The sequence below is a fragment of the Solea solea genome, chromosome 19, assembly GCF_958295425.1.
Source record: "Solea solea chromosome 19, fSolSol10.1, whole genome shotgun sequence".
NCBI classification, from domain to species: domain Eukaryota; kingdom Metazoa; phylum Chordata; class Actinopteri; order Pleuronectiformes; family Soleidae; genus Solea; species Solea solea.
The window spans coordinates 19,953,542-19,978,577 of NC_081152.1; the positions used below are offsets into that span (position 1 = coordinate 19,953,542).

The window sequence follows — 25,036 nt, forward strand, 5'->3', positions numbered from 1 at the left end:
CTGAGTTTTGTGATGTTGTTGTGGGTCACGTATGAAGATATCTTCACGTCTTTGTCTCAGTGTCGGTGATGTTTGTCGTTCCACTGACACACACACACACACACGTCGTGTCCTCCCTCCACCTTCACCTCCACCTCCACTCAGGATGTAATAACTTGTATCTTTCAAGGATGGTTTTTCCTGTGGCGCGGTTTTGATCCACGCGTGACACCGTGTCCAGTGTCAGAGCGTAACTTTGTGTTCCCGCTCCGTTTCAAGGTGAACGCTCTCAGACTAAACCACGATGTGTTTGCTTGCACGTTATGTAACGCTTTTTTTCCCTGAGTTCACAGAGTAATAATGAGAAGAGGAGCAGAGAGAGAGGAGGAGGAGGAGGAGGAGGAGGACGACAGGTACGGACACTCTGGAGATGTCAAATGGACTAATTATGACTGTTTTTCTGCCTATTATGACACATGTGAGAGTATCCGCAGCAGATACATATGTAGGAAATCAATCAATACGAAAAATAAGATACTTTATCAATATGATTAAAGTTTTTTAAGTGTGGTTGTTTTAAGCACTAGAAAGTACACAAAACAGATTTGAGTCGCTTAACATAATAAAGTATATGTTTGCTTAATGACATCTTAAAAATCTGTTTATCTCATTGTTTGATGGTCTTTTCCAACTGTAAACTGAAGTTTGTGTCAATTTGTGTCACCACTCACTCTTCCACACCAAAGTCTAGAGAAAATCAATGATTTTAGTTGATTTTAGCGCACAGTGACACAGGAGTCGTCGATCCTCTGCCGCCTCCGTCAGTAAGTTCACATGTGTAATTTTGTGAATTCTGTGTTTCTGTCTTTTGTTTGGATTTACCTCAGTGACACAAAGTGACCACACGAGGCAGCACTAGAGCAGCAGCTCCTGTGTCCGTGTGGGCTTAAATCGCTGATTTTCTCTATGGGATTTGGTGTGATGTGAGTGAGTGAGTGAGTGGTTTGCTTACAAACTTTCTTGTTTCCTGTTGGAAAAGTCTGTCTAACAGCGAGATACAGACGTGGACATCGTAGACGTAAGGTGGGGGCAGATTTTGATGCCTGAAATATCACTTTAAAGTTTAATCTAACCTCATTTAGATATATGTATGCTTATGGTTCTTGGGTAGAGTTTATTTAGTAGCCTCAGTTTTGTGTCAGAGTGACTCATCACAGTTTATTATGTCACACATGCTGTATTTCATCCCCATTCTCTCTGTAATTTGGGGATTTCCTGCTCTTCTGTCTTTATATCTCCAAATCACTTCAGCGCTCAGGTTATACATGAAAACAAGTCCTTCATGTGTGTGTTTCTGTTAAAACAATAAGTGGATTTTATGTCTCTGAATGTTTTTATTTATGTTTATTTACTTTTCTGCGAGCGGTGCTGCTCTTTTTTCAGTGAGTTTGAGAGCAAAGGTCTGTGGAGAGGACGACTGCAGCACTTCATACAGCAACAAATAAGCCTTTATGTCGTGCCTGCACCTGTGTGTATGTGTGGGTGTCTCTGTGTGTGTGTGTGTGTGTGTTTTGCAAGCTCTCTTTTTTTTCTCCTTGTGAAAAAACCCGCACATGCAGGGTGTAATTTGCAGAAATAGGCCAGTCATTTCATACCTGCAGGCTGTGGGGCTCTACACACACACACACACACACACACACACACACACACACACACACACGCACGCACAGACACACACGCACATACACACACACACAGGCAGCAAAGTATTGCAAAGTATTTCCAGAGAGGAGGGTTTCTGGTCCTGTTGTGGTTTTAAGTGGTGACCTGCTTGTGTGTGTGTGTTACAGGTATTCCTCATGTTGTGGGGACCTTCATCTGTTTACACAGTCACATTATGGGGACAAAAATCAAGTCCCCATAAGACATGTTGTTAAGGTTAGACCAGTACTAGTTAGTGTTGAGGTTCAACGTGGTGTCCTCTGAAGTCCAGAATGTGTGTGTGTGTGTGTGTGTGTGTGTGTCTGAAGCCCTCATGGAGACCAAAACCTGGTCCCTAATGAGTCGGAACCTCATTTTTTTTTAGTGAAAGTAGTTTAGAAAGTTTAGATTATGGTTAGTTAGATAGTTAGACATGAACCAATTATGATTAATGTTATTAATAACAGTTTTGTTTAGTCTGTCCAAAGGAATGGAAGTCAATGAGAGTCCTCATAAGGACACCTGCACAAACGTGTGTATGCACAAATCAAAACAGACAACAAAGTTAAATTCACACATGAATAATCACATTATTATGTCACTATTGAAGGAAACATGCTGTTTTATTATTATTATTGTTTATTTGTTTTTAGTGTTTTATTGTTTGTTCTTAGGTGCATTAGGTCTCACAGGTACAACACTTTGTTTAAGCTGTTGTTATTGTTCTTAAAGTGCTTTGTACAAAAAAGTTGTCTTTGTCTCCAAAAACAGAGTTGTTTCCTCCCAAGAAAAAAAAAATCACCTTCCTTTTCCAATTAGGCTAATTAAGTGAAATCAGAGCAGCCAATCAGCGCCGCAATCAGCCAATCAATCACAGCAACAACAGAGCTTTCACGTTTATGACGCCGGTGTGTGTGTATGTGTGTGTGTGTGTGTGTGTGAGGCTCGTGCAGCAGCAGCAGGGTGAAGAAGCTAGGTGGCCGCAGCAGCACATGAATGTGAGCGCAGACGCACGCGCTCTGATCCTGGTTCCTGCGTAAAAAAAAGAAAAAAGCACCCGCGGAAGAATCAGAGAGCTGCAGCCGAGAGGAGAGCACCGAGAGCCGGGTGAGGAGCAGCAGCAGCTCAGCCTCTTCCTCTCTCTCTCTCTCTCACACACACACATACACACACGCTCTCTGTCTCGCGCGCGCGCACACACACAGAAGAGGAGCTGACACACATTTCTGACGCGATCTCTCTCTCTCTGTCGGAGACGCGCGCGCTGTGCTGTGTGTGTGTGTGTGCGTGTTTTTACGCGGTGTGTGCGTCTTAGCGCGCACGGCTCGGACTTGTTTGGCCCGGACTTTAGGGGGAAACACGCGCCAGGAGAAGAAGAAAGAAAGAAGGAAGGAAATAAAGAGGAGTGTGGTCCCGTCCCTTCACTCCACACCTCCTTCCTTCTCCTCTTTTTTTATTTCCTGTCATATTTTCTTTTTTTTTTCTTCTTTTTTTGTGTTGTTGCGCGACAGGAACCAGGAACCCAGGGAGCGAGGCAGCAGCAGCAGCAGCGCGCGCGCGCCAGAGGCTCAGAGGATGAACGCGAACTAGATGTGACTGTGCTCGAGATTCTTAATCTGGATTAATTTCGCTTTGGAGGAAAAAGAAGAAGAAGGAAAAGGAGAAGGAGAGAGATCCGGGAGCGGCGCGTAAAAGAGCCGAGGTGTTCCTCCTCTCCTCCTCTCCTCTTTCCTCCTCTCCTTCCCTCTCTCTCTCTCTGTCTCTCGCTCTCTCTCTCGCTCTTTCCTCCTCTTGTCTCCATGTTTTAGGTGCGTGTGTTTGTTCTTTTTTTGGATTTTTGTTGTTGCTAAAATGCATCATCACCAGCAGCGGATGGCAGCTCTGGGAACAGACAAGGAGCTCAGTGACTTACTGGATTTCAGCGCGGTAAGAAGCATCAACCTCTCTCTCTCTGTGTGTGTGTGCGTGCGTGCGTGCGCGTGAGTGTGTGTGTTTATGATGATGAAGATGATGATGAAGATGACAGTAGCACTGTTTACATGCTTTAACATTAACGTAATGATTGTGATAAGAAGAAGAAGCTGCTGCTGCTGCTGCTGCTGCAGCACATTATGAGCCACTTTGCGCACAAGTTTGCGCGTTAAAAACGTGGAGTAAGTGAAGAAAAGTCAGTGTTATAATAATGTTGTGTTTTTGTTGTCATTTTATTTTCTGTGTGTGTGTGTGGAGAATTGTGATGCTGCATTAGTAATTTTGTTGTCTTATAGATGCGAAACAGCGATTTGAAAATGTTCCCAACATCCATGGTAGTATATCCTTCTTTGATTTTGATGTTTTTTTTTTTGAAAAAAGTCTGATTTCCATGTTTTAAAAGGACAAATATGTATATTTATATATAAATGAAAACATGTTTCTATCTGTGTGTGTGTGTGTGTGTGTGTGTGTGTGGGGCTGCTGCTGCTGCTGCTGCGTGTGGCACAGAGCGTTTCTCTCACACACTCACACAAGGTTCGATGTTTGAATCATGAACCTGTCTGTCTGTCTGTCTGTCTGTCAGACACACACACACAGACAGACATGCCGCCGAAAACACCGCCATGTGTCACACTCTCACTCCGCACTCTAACTCTTCCTGCATCAGCCCCTTAAATGCCCCACGCACGTGGTTCCAATGTAAAGTGAGTGTTTTTTTAAAGGGGATTCTGTGAGCTGAACTTGAACTGGACAGGAAGTGGGTGTGTGTGTGTGTGTGTGTGTGTCCGTCCCATGTTTTCTCTCCTCCTCCTCTCTGGGAGCAACTTTGGCCTCAAGAGATGAAGAAATAAATATATAAAATAATAAATAATAAAATCAGAAATACACAGATATTTAAACAAATCACTCAATTTACTGCTGGTACTTTTATATAATAATATTACACACAATTCAAATCTTATTAAATGAACATTAAACAAGGACTGTTATGATTCATTGATGACTAATAAATAACCAGAATGATTCAATTACAACATCATTTGTATTCAAAACTGTGACTTTCAATATAAAAGCACAGGTAATTATTGCTGTCTAAGTGTTTAATTTGACAAATTTACCCAAAGATATTTATTATTATATATAGTAAATATCTATGTAATAATAATAATGATGATAATAATCTAAATGTGTTGAGGCTCTGACATGTTTGAAATCTGAAGTGAAGCTCGACTCACAAACATTTATATCTTGTGAATTAAATCGACATTGCGATGAAATCGTAATGAGACGGATCATTTGTCTGTGGAGGAACAGTTACAATAATATTTAATCCTTTTTAAACAGCCGTCATTTCGTAATAACACAAAATAAACACCTGTAGATAAAGATTATAGTGAATTTTGATTGATATTGCAGGAAAATATACATGTTTAGATTCATATATGCGCTTTATTTGTCACATTTTTGAAGATTTTATTTTGAAATGTACCAAAATGCACACAATAAAAGCACATACTGAGTAAAATATGCCTCAATAGAAATATTAAAGTAATAAAAACAGCTGCTAACTCTTAGTGTAGCAGCACAAACACGATTTAATGTAAAATCTTAAAAATCAATATTGCAATTCAGAATCTAGTGATTTATTTATTTCTATAAAAGCCACATGTACCAACTATTGACTATTGCTGACCTTAAATTTAGTGACACACATTTACACTAAAGTCACTTTAACAATGTTTTAGTGACATTTATGACAGAAATGCTCATAATGTAGTCGCACTAACATCTAACTAACATCACAATATGGTATAAAAAGAGACACAAAAATCCATGTCGTTAAACACAAATCTACAGTCGGTTTACACTACAGTCATAGTTTAAGATTGTTTAAGTCAATTATATTTAGATTAAAACCTAAAATAATGCTATAAAGAGCACATATTTAAGATCGTTAATGTCAATTTTTATGAGTTTAAAGCCTAAAATAATCAAATGTAGCATATAAGAGACACAAATACATAAAAATCAATGCAGTGAAATGCAAATATCGGGTAACCGACGCTATAAAAACACTACAGTAATGTTTCAATGTTGTTTATGTCCTGATATTAGATTAAAGTCGAAAATGATCATAATTTACTATATTTTTTACAAGTTTAAAGTCTAAAATGATCATAATTTAGTCAAATAATGAGAGACAGAATCACATTAAAAGACCTGTGTGTAAAAATGACGCCACAGACGACGATCTCTCAGTATAGAATCACACATTCCTTCACATGCTCTGTGTGTTTGTATAGAAACGACAAACATGTGAATCTTTTCATTCATTCATTCATTCTTTAAACACACCCAACAACAACAATGTGGATTCATGGAAACACAACCCAGTCAAACATCAAGATATGACATTTCTTGTTTATTTGTCATTTTAAAACGTTTTTTAAGCGACCGACTGGAGTGAGTCGCTGTCAGCGTGTGAACGTGTGTGAGATGTGATCACAGACAGTGTTTGGTTATGAATCGGGGTCAGACACACGTGTCACTTTGATACTGACGCTGTACAGCAGGAGGCCTCGCTCCTCGCTCCTCGCTCCTCGCTCCTCTCCTCTCTCCGTGTCTCTTCTTTCTTTCTTTATCTCCTCTTCCTGTAGATGTTGTCGAGCAGATGGCAACTGTAGAGACCTGATGACTTTCTCCTCCTGTGTTATATAGATTATATATATAGATGTGATGAAGTAGACAGGAAGTGTTTTCCCTCCACAATAAAACCGTTTGGCCACAGGGTTTTGACCCTTCAAAATAAAACGTCGCACACACATACACAAATGAGTTTTTTTCTGCCGTGTTTTAGAAAACAAACTCTCTGAGGAACACGTTCACCGTGTCATCTCACTGTTTTTAAACCAAAATCAAAGTTTGTATCGCGCACCAAACTCCATAGAGAAAAGCGTGGATTTGAGCACACAGGGACACGGGAGTTACTGATCCACCGCTGCCCCCGTCAAACACTTCAAATGTGTTGTTTAGTGACTTCGGCATTTATAATCCTAGGTTCAGATTATTCGGATTAACCGCAGTGATAAAAAAGGCACCAAAACGAGGCAGCAGCAGCAGAGCAGCAGCTACTGCGTCACTGTGAGCTACAATCCTTGGTTTTCTCTATGGAGTTTGGTGCAGTTCCAAGAAAAGTCTGTCAAACAGTGAGAAAAAGTGACAAACATGTTGTCGGCATGTTGTAGACTTAAGATGGGGTTTGTTTTATGACATATTATTACTATTTTATATTGGCAGCCATGTTCTCACTAAGAGAGAGAGCACCTGTGTTGTACTATCTGTTTTAAGTCGTTGGAATTTTCCCCAAGAATGTTTTGGCTTGATTATTAGAACTTGTCTTGAATTACCTGAGACAGAAAAATCTAACTTGTCTTACTTTATTCAGGCTTAAATCCTTACTTTACAATTCAATTTAGTCACTAATCTCAGTGAAAAATCTTAGATTTTTTTATTCTTAAGTGTTATTTTAAGGTAAAAAAACAACATTTTTGCTATTTTTTTAATTGATATTCATATAAAAAATAATGCACAGGCCTGATCACGCTGTAAATACTTATTTTCTTCTGAAACACGGCGTTTACTTTACAAACAAACACATTTCTTGACACTTCTTTGCACGATCGGCCAAACGTTGCTGTGGTATTTTGGAGTGAAGCTCTTCTGTTTGTAGCTGCAGTGATGATGATGATGATGATGATGATGCTGCTGCTGGTGTGTGTTGTTGCCGTCTGTCTGTCTGTCTGTCTGTCTGTCTGTCTGTCTGTCTGCAGCGTCCTCGCTCTCAGAGGTAATGTGTGCTCTGTTTGTCTTGTAGATGTTTTCCCCTCCTGTTAGCAGTGGAAAGAACGGACCGACCTCTCTGGGGAGCGGACATTTCTCCGGCTCAAGTACGTCAGCCTCCTCCTCCTCTTCCTCTCCTCCTCCTTCCCTCCTCCTTCCCTCCTCCTCCTCCTCTCCCTCCTCTCACACCTGCTCGCTGCTGTGGTTTTTTTTTATGCTTGCGGTTTGAATTTTCTTGGTGTGGACACACACACACACACACACACACACACACACACACAGACACACAGATGCAGTTGTGTGGTTTTTTGAAGCTGTTTTGCTTTGTTGATCTTATTAATTTCCAGGACTTTGTGGTCGAGCGCTGCACTAAAATATTCCTGCTTGGTGCAGAGAGAGGTTCGCTGGGGTCACGTCGCTTTGTTATTTCACTTTATTTGGATGTGGCTGCAAAAGAAACCTTGATTTTGAGCCACTTGACAAAAGGCTCACGTGATCAAACCTCCACCAGCTGAAGTCTAAAGTATGTGAAGACTGTGTTTATTAAGGTTAAGGTTTTATTAAGGTTTTCTCTACCCAAAACTGAACTTTCTGCCACTTTCTAAACCCGCTCACTCTCCCACACCAAACCCCATAGAGAAAACGGCCGATTTTAACATCGCGGCACACAGGAGATGTTGGTCCACCGCTGCCTCTGTCAGTAACTTCAAATGTGTTATTTTGTGACTTCGGTGTTTGAAATCCTGCATTCGGATTCACCCGATTGACCCAAACTGACCACACGAGGCAGCAGAGGACCAGCAGCGGACCAGCAGCGGACCAGCAGCTCATGTGTAACCGTGAACTAAAAACGTCGATTTTCTCAATGGGCTTTGGTGTGGAGGGTTTGAACTTGTTAAAAGTTGTCCAGCACTGTTTTCTTTGGTGGAGTGATACACACGTTGTTGTTTGTTCCTGCTTGGCGTTGTCGGGTGAACAGTGTTTTTCTGAGCTGGTGACGTGGTGATTCTGCCTTTTTAAAAAGGCGACGTGTTTGTTTTCCAGCTGCTGCTGCGACGACTCGTTCCTGAAGGAGACTTCCTGTTTTTGTGATGCTGCTGCTCATTCTTTTCCTGCCTGTGTGTGTGTGTGTGCGTGTGTGCGTGTGTGTGCGTGTGTGCTGAGGTCAGTGTTATTGTCGGTGTCTAACATGCAACACTTTGCCTTCACGTGTCGTCAGAGTCAGATTTCTTGTTATTTTTGTGCGTCTTCATTGATTCCGTGAGTGTGTGGTCAGTCTGCTGACTCATGGGTCTGTGTTTCACTCATTCATTCATTCATTCATTCACTCATTCAGGTCGTTAAACCGTGACTCAGCGGGTGTGTTTGTCACTTGTTGAGTTGATGAGCGACGTAAGCGTTGACTTGTTCTCTCTGATCACGTCGTGTTTTGGCGATTGAAAGGATTTCGGTTTAAAGTCTGAATTTTAACAAACGATCAGAGCTAAAAAATAATCTCAATAATCTGCTTCCTGTCGTGCTTTTTAAACGAGGGAAGCTTTTATTTTGAATGGAAAGGAAGTGGATCAGTGAGGTTTCATCTTTCATTTTAAGGCGTTTTTTACTAAATAGAAAGTTATTTGGATGTTACACATAAAGATGGTTTCAATTATAGTTATTATTAGTATTATTATTATTATTATTATTATTATTAATAATAATAATATAACCAAACAAATGGCTTTTAAGATAAGATAAATGCTTTATTTGTCCCACAGTGAGGACATTAACATTTACTTTGTCAAGTATCATTATCTCGTCCATATATCCAGCTTCCTAATTTCGTTTCCTCTCCTTCTTCCCTTTCCTTTCACCAGTGTCCCACTTCCTTCTCCTTCTTCCTTCCATTTTCTTCTTTTGTTTCCTCTTTATTTTTTTCAGTTCCTTCCTTGTTCTTTACTTCTTTCCTCACCTTATTGCCTCCTTCCTCTTCCCTTTCTAACCCATATTATGTACCGTTTGTTTCCTTTCTTTTTTCTCCTCATCTCCTTTCCTTCCTTCCACCACGATCCCACTTCCTTCTTCTTACCTCTTTCATGATCTTCATTTCCTCCCTCCTTCTTTGGTTTCCCCTTTATTTTCACTTCTTTTTCACCTTATTTCCTACATCGTCTTTCCTTCCTTTCCCTTCTATCTTGCGTCCTTCTATTGTTTCCTCATCTCCTTTCCTGACGAGGTGACACACACACACACACACACACACAGTTTCTTCTTCGTTTCTTGCTCTAAACGTCGTTTGGAAGCCATTTTGTACGTTGGCTGGGAAACAGAGGCGATGCCGAGTCATCGTCTTTGTTTACTGCGTTGTTTGTTGTTTTTGTTGTTGTTTTTTTTGCGATGATTTAAACGTGGTTGGGACTGGAGCTGGAGTAGAACGTGTCGCGGTCGTTTGGGCCTCAGTTTGCTGCTCGTCTGTCTGAGAATCTGCATTTTTGGAATTGTTTTCTCTTTTGACACACACACACACACACACACACTGACACACACACACTGACACACACACACAGACACACACCGACACAAACACACGAGCGCGCGGCTCACCCCCGCTGTGGCTTTCTGCAGGCCTCGGCGTTCTGATGAGCCCGCCGCTCGTTTGTGAATGCAGCTAATTAGGAAAAGGCACAAGAGCAGGAGGTTTCCAAAGACTGGGGGCGAGGACGGAGGAGCGTACGGGCGATACAGTCGTAACCAGTTGAGGCTTTGACGTTCACCCTGTCATGAGTTCATGTGGCATCAGAAACAACCTTGGAGACGTTAACTTGAATCAGTGTCTGTGCCAGATAATGAGAATCCAGAATGATCGTACTGTGACTTTGTGACAAAAGCCTCAAAACCTTGAGTTTTTGCTTATTTTAACCATAAAAGGACCAAAGAATGTCCTGTAACTAAGTGTCTTTTGCTCATTTTTTTCCAGATTAACATTCCATCTCCGGCAGTTATTTACAATTTACTGCACGTTAAAATAGTGTATTAACAATTTAATATGAAGAAAAACACTGCACTTGTACACAGTGTGTTGAGTTTGAAATTCCAACAGTATAATTTAGTCTCAAGGTCCAAAATCAGGCGTTTTTTCCATCTCTCTCTTCTCTGCTGACAAAGACGCTGATTCTCCGGCTTCTTCCAACGACAGCGCCACTGAAATGACCGTAATAACCACACGTCGTTGTTTGACGTGCAACTTCTCAGCTTTCAGAAACCAGCACACGAAATTCTCCACATTCTACCTTGTGTCCTTTGTTCTATTTTAAGCCATTTAAAGGTTAAAGTTCACAGGTTCACTGTCTTTTTTTTTAGTTTGATCTTGACCTTTGTAACCGTGTGTCGTGTTAAGTGACTTCACGTTGTTTTATTATGTCACCATGACAGAGACAGAGAGTGTCACACACGAGAAGAAAGAGAAGCAGGAGACGAAGAAACTTTTCCTTTTTTAAAGATTTGTGCTTTAAAAAGGAAGGGAAGATGATGGAGGAAGTAAGGTGAGGAAAGGAGGGGAGAAGGTATGCAAATAAAAGAAAAAGGGAGGAACTAAATAAAGTAAAGGGGAGACTTAAGAAGGAGGGAGGAAATGAAAGGAAAGGAAAGACGAAACGATGGAAGGAAGGAGAAAGGAAATGAGGAGGCACAATTAGGACAAGAAAAGGAAGGAAAAGAGGAAAGGAGGAAAAGTTTGGATGTTTGGGGAAATGAGGGAGTAATAAGAACGAGGACAATAAGGAAGGAAGAGAATAAAAGGAAACTAGGGATTAAAGTTAAGGGGAAGGAGGAGAGGAAACAAGGAGGGGGACACAGAAAGGAAGGAAAGAGAGGAAGAAATGGAGGGAAACAAAAAGAAGCTTTTCCCAGAAAATGTCCACAATTTCAAGTTTTTAAAGTAACATTTTAAAACATTAAAACATCTTCCTCCTCTTCTTCCTCCTTCTTTAAAATCTAAAGAACAGGAGAAACAGAGGGAGAGAGGAAGAGGGGGAAAAGAAAGAAAAAAGAGATTTCTGGGTAAAATGTGTTCCATTTAGCAAACGTGTAAAAGCAGGATTTAAATAAAAAGACTGAGGTGTTAAAAATAACGTGTTTATTCGGGACTCAAACCTGCTCCACGTTTGTCGTGTTTTTGGCCATAAATTCACCTTTTTTTTATCGCACTAAAGCGCGTGAACATAATCAAAAAAAGACACCACATGATCCCTGACACGCTCCGCCCACACTCCGCCCACGCTCGTCACCAACCAGGAAGTGGATTATGTGTGATTTTAATTATTGGGAGATGATGATTTTTGTGGGTTTTATTTCAGGATCATCCCTGAAGAGATCACACTCACACACACTCACACACACACACACACACACACGCACACACACACACACACACACATACACACACACACACACACACACACACGCTGTCTAATCTCCTCCTCAAAAAAACCTCCTTCACTGTCGTTGTTCGTCTATTTCAGGTGTGTGTGTGTGTGTGTGTGTGTGTGTGTGTGTGTGTGTGTGTGTGTGTGTGTGTGTGTGTGTGTGTGTGATCTCTTCAGTAAAGGAGATGAGGAAACAAAAGAAGGAACCAAGATAGAAGGGAAAGGAAAGAAGAAAAGACGATGTAGGAAATAAGGAGAGGAAAAAGAAGTTAAAATAAAGGGGAAAGGTAAGAAGAAGCAAGTGTGGGATAGTGGTGAAAGGAAGGAAAGGAGATGAGGAAAAAAGAAAGAAACGAACGGTACATAATATGGGTAAGAAAGGGAAGATGGAGAGGAAACAACAGAAGGAAGCAAGATGAAAGGGAAAAGGAAGTGAAGACGATGGAAGAATTAAGGTGAGGAACGAAAAAAAAGAAAATGAAGGGAGAGAAGAAGGAAATGGGATACTGGTGAAAGGAAGGAAAGGGAAGAAGGACAGGAAACCAAGTTAGGAAGCTGGATATGTGGACGAGATAAGGAAGAAAAACAGGGAAGGAAGAGAAGAAGAAGAAAAGGAAACAAAAGAAGGGAGGAAGATCTAAGGTAAAATATTAGAAGAAGGAAGAGAGGAAACAAGGACAGAACATGAGAAAAAGAAGGGGAGGAAGGAAGGAAAGAAAGAAGGAAACCGGATCAGAAAGGAAAGAAGAAGAGGAAACTAAATTAGGGAGGAGGATATAAGGAGAAGATGAGGAAACAAAAGAACAAGGGAAGGAAATCAGTGAAGGAAAAGAGAAGATGAAGTTTTTCCCAAACTTTCTTTAGAATTAAACTTTTCATAATTAAAAATGAGCTGCTAATATAAATGTTTTTATTCTGAAGAACTTTAACGTTAAATTAAGAATTGTGGTCAAAGTTAGGATTAGACATGGACTGTGTGTGTGTGTGTGTGTGTTGCTATGGAACATAGAGTTGGTAAGGAGAGGAGGAAACAAAGAGGAGAGAAGGGAAAGGATGCTTTTAAGAAAAAAAGAGACGTACAAAAGATTGTGAAGAATAAAAGGAGGAGAGGAAAGGTAGGGATGAAGGAGAGGAAACAATGGGAAGAGTGAAGGAAGAAAGAGGTGAGGAAAGAAACAAAAGGAGAGAGGGATAAAGTAGTGAAGGAGGAAATGAGGGAAAGATAGAAGGTGAAACAAAAGGGGGCGGGACAAAACAAAAGGATGAAGAAAGAGGGGAAACAACAGTAGGAAGCAGGATTTGAGTGAAATTGAAAGGAAACTAATCAAGGAAGCAGAGGGAGGAAACCAAAGAAGGAAATGAAATAAAGGGGAAACTTAAGAAGAAGGGAGGAAATAAAGGTAAGGAGAAGAAATGATAGGAGAAAGGAAATGAGGAGGCACAATTAGGAGGGAGGATATGTGGACAAGAAAAGGACAGAAACAGAGGAAAGGAGGAAAAGTTTGGATGTTTGGGAAAGTGAGGGAAGAAGGAAAAAGAACATGGGAAGAGGAAAGAAGAAAAGGAAACAAAAGAAGGGAGGAAGCACTAATGATTAAAATAGAGGAAGGAGGAGAGGAAACGAGGGGGAAGGAGAAAGAAAGGAGTCAAACTTTTAGTAAGTTTAAGTCAGATTTTAAGATGTTATAAAGTAAAATGTCAAGAGTGTCACGCGTGTCGCGCTGAGATGTGGGTGTGGAGCGCAGACACGGCGGCGATGGCACGTCTGATTCCTGTTCCTCCTCTAACTGCCCGAGCTTAGCAAGTCACAGTTCACAGCAGACGGAGAGAGAGAGAGAGAGAGAGAGAGGGGGAGAGAGAAAAACGGAGGGGAGGTTCTTTAATAAAATCCCCCTCTCTCCCGTTTGATTTGATCCACTTGTACCGAGACAGATAACGCGCTCCAGCGCGGCGAGCGACGCCCCCACCTCCACCCTCTTGTCTCTATTCAGTCAAATCTGCCTCGGTTACGCCCGTCACTCAAAAAAAAGCAGGTTTAATTCCTCGCCCTCCCGCCTCCTCTGAGCAGCTTAAATTGTCTCGTTTCCCTGTCAAAGCAGAGAAAAAAACAGCCATGCTCTTAATTGTGGCGCGGATTAGGGATTAATAGGCGTTTTTAAGCAAATAATGGCAAATATTATTAGCCCCATTTACTTTTCTAATGCTAATAATGACTCTGCTAATAATGGCAGTGATTTCAAGGTTAAAGTCTGTGAGAACTCAGCGTGGTTTTTTTTTAATGTGTGTGGGTTTTTTGTTTTTTTTTTCTTCCCTTTACTCGTTTCCAAAGCTCAGGAGATTGACGCGCCGCTTGCTTCGTCGCGCTGACTCGCTACCGAGTCGCGGCTCCATATGTTTTCCCCAAAGATGACGACGCTGACACGAGCTGAGCCGCTCAGTTAAGACCAGTGTGTTTGAGATTTGGGAGGAATTTAGTTTGTGGGACAATAATCGTGCAGAATTTGGTGGATTTTTATCAAACTTCCACTGAAATCTGTCTGCTTAAGTCTGTGATGTGTTAAGAATGTGTTTTCATGCTTTATCTCGCTGTTAAACATTCTTTTCTCACTGGAAACCGAAGTTTGACTTTCCTGCACCAAACCCCATAGAGAAAATCAACATTTTTAGTTCCCAGGGATGCCGCGCCTCCTGGTCTAACTCTGTATTGTTTGTTAAGTTTGTGTCACTTAGGTAAAACTTACTGAAGAATTTCAAACACAGAAATCACAAAATACAACATTTGTACTCTCTGATGGAGGCTGCAGTGAAATAACGGCTCCTGTGTGCTGGGATGTCAAATCGCTGGTTTTCTCTATGGGGTTTGGTGTAGAAGAGTTAGCATTTGTGAGACAAACTTCATTTTTTCTTTCGCTAAAGGCTTTTTAACAGTGAGGTAAAGTGACAAACATATTCATAAGACATCTTATGAATATGAAGAATACTTGAATTATTGTTGATTTGATCAGTCTAGTGTTTTGTAAAGTGGCTAAAATCTGTCTTTTTCTCATGTTAGCCGCCAGAGCTAGCTTCCATGTTTCAGGCTGGAACAAACACATACAACCACACTTAATACAACAACAAAAGTGTTGGTTTAAAAACTAACCAGATTAACTAACTAGCAACAACTAACAGCATTAGCCTCAGCTGAACTGTGTGGTTAGCGCTAATTAGCATGCTACACACTGAATTAGAGAAGAAGCCAAAGTTGAGTTCTCTTTCTGTTCATGTGATTTACATCGTGATAAAAGGTCATGATGGAATTATTAATCAATAACGTAGTTAACGTAGTATTATTGTCATTGTAAGCATGCTAACACTTCCCTGTGTATTTTGATGTTTTCTTGATGAAACTCAACAAACAAACTGTTTAAATTAGTTCCACGGTGAAAATGAGCGACCTCTCCGCCTTTTATTTGCAAAAACAAATCACGCCAGCCCAAAAATGTACATTTTAGTGGTTTCTTTTGTGAAATCCTGGCCTTTTTCGTAGTGCATTTATATCACTGTACCTAATAATGTGGTTAACATAACACTCTGATGTTAGTATCTAGCCTTATTAGTCACATTCACACCGCAAACAATCTACTCGTTAGCTTCGCTCCAATCAGGTGAAGGTGACTGAATACAGCCGCGCCCGCCGTCTCCGCCCCCCTGTGGCGAACACGGTTTCCTTCATCATTCAGTTTCCTTTTTATTTCCGTAAAAAAAAACCCTGTCGTCGTTTAAACAGCGGTCCGTCTGTGACGTGGAGGAGGCGTCGTGCGGTGTGTGTTTTTTCTTCTTCTGCTCTCACACACCTGTTCGCTTGTACGCGGCCGGCGTCACCGAGAATAATTATCCAATCCTTATAAAAATAAATAAATAAAGAGACAGAAAACGTCAACCAGCCCTGCCTGGCAATTACAGCCGCGCTCAACACCTCTCAGCAACAAACGGCAGTCCAATTAGACGCAGCCAACTTATTCTGGGAGGCGGCAGCAGCGTGCGTGCATGTGTGTGTGTGTGTGTGTGTGTGTGTTTATGCTTGTAAGTGCAAGTGTGTGACAAGCTAAATTGTTTTGGGATTTTAACATTGAAAGGTGTGTGTGTGTGTGTGTGTGTGTGTGTGTGTGTGTGTGTGTGTGTGAGAGATGGGGAAAAAACGTGGCTGTTAATTGAATAGTTGAAGGTTTGGGTATCAAACAGCCGTGTTTTTGTGTGTGTGTTCCCCCCCTTCTCACCACTTGTCCACCTGGTCTTCCTCCTCGGCTTCCTTGTTTTTGTCTCCTTTCCTCGTCTCCTGCGTCCTCGTCGGTCGGTCTTTTTTAAATGAAAACATCCTCTGGTTATGTCACTCGTTTGTTTGTTTGTTATTCGCTTCCCACAACCTTCAGCCGCGGCTGTTTTTGTTCCTGCTCTTATTCCACGTTTCCTGTCCCGCTTCCTTATTTACTGGCCTCATGCACTCATCTGACCTCAGGGGAGATTATATATGTTTGTGAATGAGTGAAGCGTCTACATCCTAAAAAACCTAAAAAGGTTTAAGTCAAACTTATTCCAGACTTGATTTGAACTTGATTTGGACTTGGCTTGGACTTATCTGGACTTGATTTGGACTGAATTTGAACTTGATTTGGATTTCATATGAACTTGGTCTGGACCCATCTGGACTTGAGTTAGACTTATCTCGACTTGATCTGGACTTGAGTTGGACTTGAGTTGGACTTGATTTGGACTTGATTTGAATTTCATTTGAACTTGGTTTGGACTTATCCGGACTTGAGTTGGACTTAACTTGGACTTCATTTAGTCTTATCTGTACTTAACTTGGACTTGATCTGGACTTGAGTTGGACTTGAGTTGGACTTGATTTGGACTTATCTGGATTTGAGTTGGTCTCTACTTGGACTTGAGTTAGACTTGATCCGGAGTTTTCAAAAATATGCATTTAGTGTGGTTTATTTTGAAATCCCGGCCCGTAAGTAGTCCTTATATCAGTGTATCATGTCCTCACTCTACACACTTTCATTTTCATCCTCAAAATCCTCCAGTAGTATTTAGATTGTCTAGTGCAGTTATTTGTATATATACACAGTATATACATGTGTATATATATACACATATATGTACAAACACACACACACATCAGTATGTGAGAGTGTGTGTTTGTCGTACGTGGTTGGCGTACAAATGTGACGCGAGGCGACTTGTCAGAGACACAGTGAACCTTCACACTGCAGAGATCAGCAGGTTAAACCATCTGTGTCAGAGCGAGGGGGGGTGGGGGGGTGGCAGAGCAATGGTTCGACCCAGCTTTTGTTTTAGTCTGAGTCGTTGGCAGCGCTGCCACACACGCAGTGGCACTGCCAAGTCCCTCTGTGTGTGTGTGTGTGTGTGGGATATTTTTTTCCACAGCCCCCCCCAACCCCCCCTTCCTTTTCCACATACACACACACAGAAACTGTAAATTGTCTGGAACACCCCAGTGCCATCTGGTCTTGTGACAGGCCAGACACTGTGTGTGTGTATGTGTGTGTGTGTGCGTGTGTGTTTGCGTGTGTGTGCGTGTGTGTGTGCGTGTGTGTGCGTGTGTGTGTGCGTGTGTGTGTTTCACTCATCTATGTAAAAATAAAAAAAAGTCTGAACTCGTACATTTATCTTTATTTTTATATATTTCTGAGCGATCGAGCTTCAGTAATCATTGTTTCACGACTCGTCCCTGCAGCAGGTCCTGACCTCTGTGACCTCCGTGACCTCTGACCTCTGACCTCTGGTTTGTCTCCTGATCAGTGCAGATTTGTATCCAGAGGTTTTGTTTGGATTAAGTCCAGTAGTTACAAATATACAGTGTGTGTGTGTGTGTGTGTGTGTGTGTGTGTGTGTGTGTCCTCGCTCACATTCCACACTGTCAGGCCTCTGAATAGTTAGAACTCTTCTCTCCAAACATCTCTCTCTTTCGGTCTCTGTTCTCTTTTTAAGAATGTTACTCTGTTCTTTCTTTCTTTCTTTCTTTCTTTCTTAACATTCATTCATTGCATCATATCAAATGCACTTGTTAGACTTGATCTGGACTTAATTTGAACTAGTTTTGAACTTGACTCACTTTTAGAGATGCAACTAACTATTATTTTCTTGATGAATCTTTTGGTAAAACTTGGAAATGAAGATGTTCTCAAATGTCTTGTCATGATTGACTTTTAATGATTTCTTTGTTGTCCGGAGCAAAGAAATTAAGAAAATACTCATACATTTAAGAAGCTTAAACAATCGGAAATCTTGTTTTAATCATGAAAAAAGCTTTGAACCAATGAATCGATTATTAAAATAGTTGCCGATGAATTGTTTCAGCTCTACTTACGTTTGATCGAGACTTGATCTAGACTTGGACTCTACTTGGACTTGATTCAGTCTCAGTCTTGATATTAAGTTGATCTGGACTTGGTTTACACTTGATTTAGACTTAAGCTAAAGGCTAAGTAGACGTAGACTCAATTATTGTTTCTACCAGATTCACATCACGTTGTGGTTTGGATTCAGGATCAGGTTGAGATGCACACGGTGGATTGAAACCAGAGCCACATAAGAACCAGGTTTTGAGGTTTAGAGCCATGTAAATGTGTTCCCAGTGAAACTTCTGAGCGTGATGGTTGCGCTGCAGTTGTACTGAAACATAATCTCCTGAAGAATCTTTGTAAACAGTTGTGTTTGGACTTGGATCCGTCTCGTGTTTTTTTGTAAACTGGCTGTTCATGTGAGCACCATCAGTGAATGTTAATTGAAAAAGTTGCTGTTGTGTATTCAAGGTTGTTTGTCTTCTTTGACAGCTTAGTGTTCGCAGTAACTCCAGGCTGAAACCTTCACTTCCACGCAGCGCTCTTTTTTCCCCGCCTGTGGTTAAGAGGATGCTAAAAAGGACATTTGTTGTTTTCCTCCCCCTCGACTTTTCCTCTTTTCTCTCATTTTCCGGCCTGCTGCCTGTTGGATGGCCATCCTTTGACAGCTTGAAGCCATTTGAAGGACCAATTATCCAATAAATGTGGCTTTATGAAGTTGTTTCCCTGCTGCTGTGTTCTTGGAAGGCAGAGGTATATATCAACAAGATTTACAACGCTGGAGCTTTAAACCAAATAACTGCCATTTGGGAGGATGCGACACCTTCTCCTGCAGAACAAACATTTGCATTAATGTGCTTTATTACCTCGGCTGACAACGTAAAAAAAAACAGCGTAAGTGATTGTTGAGGCGGGGAGAGAAGAGTGAGCCAGACACTGCCACAGTCGACGCTGTTCAGGAAAACCTCCGTCAGGGTGATCCAGATCTGGATCTCTTCTGGGTGAGGAGATCTGGATCACTGTTGGTTTTCTGACTGATCCCAAAGGTTTAAGATGGTGCTGAGATCAGGACTCTACATGGTTCTCTTCACGAACCTTTGGACCTTGTTTACCAGCAGATAGAGCTGGGTGTTATCTATGTCTGTGCTTCAATGCTAATAAACAAATAAAGTTCTTCAGTTGTAGCTGTTAGATCTCGGACAATCAGCTGCGCGGTTATTAGCTCACTGAAGCTATCTGGACTTGATTTGGACTTGACTTGGAACTTACCTGGGATTGATTTGGACTTCACTTAATCTTGGTCTGATCTGGACTTGACCAGGGCTTAGTTTATGTGTTTTTGGTTCCAGTTATTATGCACCATAAAGTTCCTAGTCGGACATTTCAACTGGAACGCGTCCTCTCCACTTGGAAAGATAGCGTAACCTCTTACAACCCCCGACAAAACATTCCAAGATGGTTGTCACTCAATAGTCAATAGTGCCTTGCTAACAAATGCTAACATTGGCTAGCCAGAGATACGTTTGCCTCCTTGTTTTTATCCCGACTTCTCTGAACTGAAACACGATCAACTTATTGGTGATGCCAATCTCGGGTCGCGGCTTCCGACTTCAACATTGCACATCGAGTGACAACACATTTTTGATGTGAAGTGATTTGTGGGAAGTCTGATACTCAGTCGTAATCGTCTCGTAAATCGTAGTACTGTCTCAGGAGATGCGATCTTCAAATTCAGGTGTGAAGTCATGCGCCCCCTGCTGGCTGCTTGGTGAAGATTTGCGTTGCACTGACTGCTAGTTCTAGCTGAAGCTCGTTCTTAATACAAGAAGGTACATGAGTGTTCTGATACATCTGGAACGTACCTACACATTGTGTACACGCTGAAATATATAACATTAACTCCTCTCATCTGTTTTAATTACTTTCCTGGAGTCTTTGTTTATCGTTTATAGTCATTGCAGTCATCGCTGAGGGGTTTGGAGTGGAAATCTAGGGTTTCTGAAGGAATCATTAGACATGGTGATGTATCTCTATATGGTTGTCATATAATGTATTCATTATTGTGGAATCACTGCATTATACATCTAAGTCAACCCTCTAGCCATGCATCATTATGCTAATCTGTGGTTTCTACCATTGTTTACATAACCTCCCTCAAAATGTCCCCACAGAACACTTTTCTAACGGTAAAAAACACGTTACCTGGAAGATGAGTTGAGCGTTTGCTTGTTTGCTTTTTCCCTCAAACACACGCCAGCTGCTTGTTGAGTCCATCCGTCCTACAACTTTCCTCCTGCGCTCAGCGCAGAACAGCTGATTAAATATCTGTACATTCAGGATGTACACACAGTATAAGGCTCTATTGTCTCTCACACGGGCGTCTCTGGGCGCGGCCAGAAGTTTTACATACTTCGGTCCGGACCGAGGAAGCAGAACTAATTGCTTGACTGTGGAGGTGAGGTAAGACCAGGGGTCTGTCACACATGCGTGTGTGTGTGTGTGTGTGTGTGTGTTTCCAGTGGAACTTGATTGAGACCACCTTGTTGACCTAAATTAATCACTCTTAGCGCCTCTCCGGTTAAAGGTATCGCCTGGCGTTTTGCAGGCAGCAGGAATCTGGAACAAATCTCAGTAAATTATGGCGACGATGTTTTCAGGAAAGCGGCCGCTCCACTCCCCGCTTCCTCAATAAACGGGTTTCCTTCTGTGAGGATGCAGACTGACTGTGAGAGGTTTGACCAGACTGTGCACCGCAGCTCTTACAGTCATGTGAATTCACTCTTTGACGAGTGAAAACATGTGTTCACAAGAGCACTACTGCACCATAAATAGTGTCAAAATAAGCTTAGCTCAATAAATTGGAACGACCCAGGTTACAATAAGAGTACTACGGATCAGATCTGTCACAATTATGACAGATTTTTCATAATTATTGTCTTTATGGTGCATTTAAGTTGCACTTAAAAGTGTTAATAATGTTCCAGTTATGAGCCACAAGTTCCAACTGGAATGTCCAGTAATTACAATCAACTCTTTATGTTCACAAATCAGTTTTGTTTTGTTTGTTTTTTGGGCACTTGTGGGTTTTTTTGTGTACATTTAAAAAGTTGTACGTGTTTGTTTTCTTGTTTGAAATACCACATAGTGTGTTTATTGACTCAAGTAGCTCACTAGCCTAGCTTTAATGCTAACATGAAACATTTAGTTTAATTAAAAAAAGGTTAAAAAGGTTTAATTACATCTTCTGGTTGTGCTTCTGTGGTTTAGTGAAGTTTATTTAGCTGCACTGACTGTCAAACTTAAGATAAATGTTTATAAAAGTTTTAGATGCATCATGTCATACTTAAACTGTCCTGTTGGTGTCTATGGACGTGTTACTACAGTGTTTTCATGTATGAAATACTGCGTAATGGAATAGATTATTTTACTAGTTTGCAAACCTAGCTATAATGCTAACTATAACCACAGAATAGCTGGGTAAAATGTATCATTGTTAATTAAAATACATCAGTTAGCAATTCAACTTTTAGATACATCATGTTGTACACACAGTACTGTCCTGTGGACATGTTGCTGCATGTTTTTATGTATGAAATACTGCATAATTTGTATTAAGTGCACTAGATTAGCTCGCTGGTTGGCAAGCTAGCTATTATGCAAACATTAACCACCAATCTAGTAACAGTATATCACTTTTTTTTTTTTTTATGTAGTATACAACAGTATTTTTCTGCTGTGTGTGTCTGTTACCTGTATACATTCTTGTTGCATGTTTGTGGCGTAATTTGCTAATTACTACCACAGTTACGTCTTTAGCTAAGCCCTTAGCATGTGTGGTGCAGCAGTGAAAAGGGTCCCTCCTCATTTTTACGTATACAGGTCCTGCTATATATGAAAAAATTCATATTGTAAAGAAAGTAAATACTAGTTTTCAGTACGAATTGGTACACTGCGTTGACCGCTCACGGTTCTGAATTCAGAGACTTCTGTACTGTAGCATCTAAGCCATGATTCTCAAACTGTGGTGCGGGTACCACCAGTGGTACACCACTGTATTTTATCGTCGGTGCTAATGGTGTTACTAAGAGAGATCAATATTTTCTCAGCTGGTACTTGGTATAAAAACTTTGAGAGCCGCCGATCAAAGCTAATCTCACAACAAACACACGGTTCGCTTCCCGTGTGTGTGGAAAACAGCCAAACTGAACAGGCACCCGCTATGGTCTGTTGGATTTTTATAATCCGACAACTCTTCTAAATATTCCCGAATCCATTCCCGTCTTTAAAGGCTTTGTACGCGTGACGACAAAGTCGTGTTGAAACAGGATAGAAACAGCCGGTGGATGAACACATGTATGATGTGATGTGCGCAGGTACAGGTACAAAGAGTTCTCCGCATACGTTCATGTGTTCACTCGCGGTGGATTCAGTCGCCTGAAGCTAAAGCAAACATGCGTATATGTAGACGTGTGTGTGTGCGTGTCATCGTCGGTCTCTTTTGGCAGCTTTTCTGAAAGAATGTAACCTGACACTCACTCACAGGCATTCCCACACTACCTCTCTCTCCCTCTCTCTCAGATGTGAGCCTTTTGTCTGCCCTCAACCCCCCTTTTTTTTCCCCTCCGCCGTCGTTGCAGGTGTTCATCATGAGGCAATAAAACAAGTAGTGACTGTTCTCCAACCTGAACGCGACCCACGCTCCTGCGGCAGCAGACCCTCCATACCCTCACTGCTGCTCCACATTTACTCAGCTCTTTCTAATTTGTAGCTTTGCGTGTGTGTGTGTGTGTGTGAAGTGGCAGCCATGTTGCATAAATCCTACGTTATGGCCTTCAACACAAGCCTCTTTTGTCCCGTCTGTAAAGCTTCTCATCAAGTTTTTCTCTTTCTTTATTTGGTTGAAAATGTACAGGCATGCAACATTTTTGCTCATATTGAGAGATTGAAGAAAAAAATATAACATTTGTCACGTAAGTTTAGTTTATCACACAAGTAATGTAAGTAAACACGGGCCCAGGATACTTCCTTGACGTACACACATGCATCAAATTTGGGAGAATGTCAACACTAATTAACTTTTTGTGGCTTCACGTTATGACAATTTTTGACCGGTTAAAAAAAAATTCAACTTGAATGAATACAGCAAAAATGCTAATCGTACATTATGGTCCTCAATACGAGCCTCTTTTGTCCTGTCGTCTGTAAAGCTTCTCATAAAGTTTTCTCTGCCTTTATTTGGTTTAAAAAGTGCAGGCATGCAATTTTTTGCTCATATTGATAGGGTGAAGAAAACAAACATTTTTACGTTATTCGCGTACGTTTGGTTTATCACACAAGTAACATAAGTAAACACGGGCCCAGGATACTTCCTTGAGGTACTCTCATAAAGCAAATTTGGGAGAATGTCGACACTAACTAACTTTTTGTTGATTTACGTTATGAGAATTTTTAAATGAATTAAGCAAAAAATGCTAATATTGCATCTTCAATTTAAAAATTGCATTTACTTTTTTCATGCAGCCGGTAAGATAGTGTTGTGGGCAGGAGGTTTGCACAAAAAAAAAATACAAATTGATATTGTTTATCTTAAATGTGGTTTTAAAAGCATAATTTATGATATATTTAACATAACATTGTCCTCCTTCAGTGTGATCCAGTTTGAGGGGGTTGTAATGTTTCTGAAGAACATTAATTCAAGAAACAAAAAAAACCCTCAAAGATTTAAACTGAGAACAGAAGCATTTCCTCAGAAACCTTTAGTAATTGTTTGTCATTTGTGATGATTTGTCAAAAGGCAGTGGGTCAAACTCTTGACTGAAAATCTGAGGGTTTTCACTGTGACTCTGTTTTTATGTCTTAGCTCTTGAGTGTATATGTGTGTGTTAGCGAGCTAAATGAATGCAGCTTTTGTATTTTCCTGTGTGTGTGTGTGTGGACCAGGCCGTGGTTCTCTTAACAGTAATAATGTGAAATGTGAAGCAGTAGGTTCTGTTCTCTGTTAACATAATGACCGCATTTATAGAGTCTGACAGCCACACACACACGCACACACAAAACACCAACACACACTCAATCTTAGACCCTGTTTTGTCATCACACACACACAAAACAGTGAAATTGACTACTTTAGCTTTCTGGGTAGTGAGCTGAGCTAACTTCTGTCTATAAGATAAACTAGATTAGCTTACTTGTGAGTGACTCCAGGTAACTTCTTTATACTGTAAAATGAACTAGATCAGCTTGTTTGTAAGCAAACCAAGCTAATTTAACTTCTAACTTCTGTCTACAGTATACTAGTGTGCATTAGCTTGCTTGTAAGTAACTGCTTTTTATAAAATCAACAAGATTAGCTTGCTAGTCAATAAACATATACCTTCTGCCTAAAATTGAGTAGATTAGCTTCTGAGTGAATATATTATTTATTTAATATGAACAAGATTAGCTTGCATTGTGGTGAATTTAACTAACTTCTGTCTATGAAAGGGACTAGTTTAGCTTGTGCAGTGGTGAACCTAGCTTACTTCTGTATATAACATACACTACATTAGCTTGCTTTTGAGTTATAACTGCTTTTTATAAAATAAACAAGATTAGCTTGCTATTGGTGAATTAAGCTATGTCCTTTCTATAAAAGGGACTAGATAAGCTTACATGTGAGTGAATATAGGTAACTTTATATTTATACTGTATATTAAATAGAAGATTAGCTTGTTTGTTTGCAAACCTAGCTAATTTTGCTCTATCAAAACATTGAAATTTAGTGAATTTAGCTTAGTACTTCTGTCTATA

General features: G+C 40.7%; 1 protein-coding gene across 7 annotated transcripts in view; it reads left to right on the plus strand.

Moving 5' to 3' along the window:
• The first annotated feature begins 2,625 nt into the window (after positions 1–2,625).
• The window catches only part of LOC131446031 (transcription factor 4-like), a 166,106-nt gene continuing 143,695 nt past the window's right edge, over positions 2,626–25,036 (plus strand). For 2 of the 7 annotated variants that reach the window (XM_058616929.1, XM_058616925.1), the window contains exons 1-3: positions 2,831–3,606; positions 3,948–3,986; positions 7,529–7,601. In XM_058616929.1, the coding sequence (XP_058472912.1) occupies positions 3,532–3,606; positions 3,948–3,986; positions 7,529–7,601 (187 nt within the window). In that variant the 5' untranslated portion in view covers positions 2,831–3,531. Of the gene's footprint in view, positions 2,788–2,828; positions 3,607–3,947; positions 3,987–7,528; positions 7,602–25,036 lie in introns of those variants that run through there. The other 5 variants (XM_058616924.1, XM_058616926.1, XM_058616927.1 and 2 more) reach the window with 5 other exon arrangements.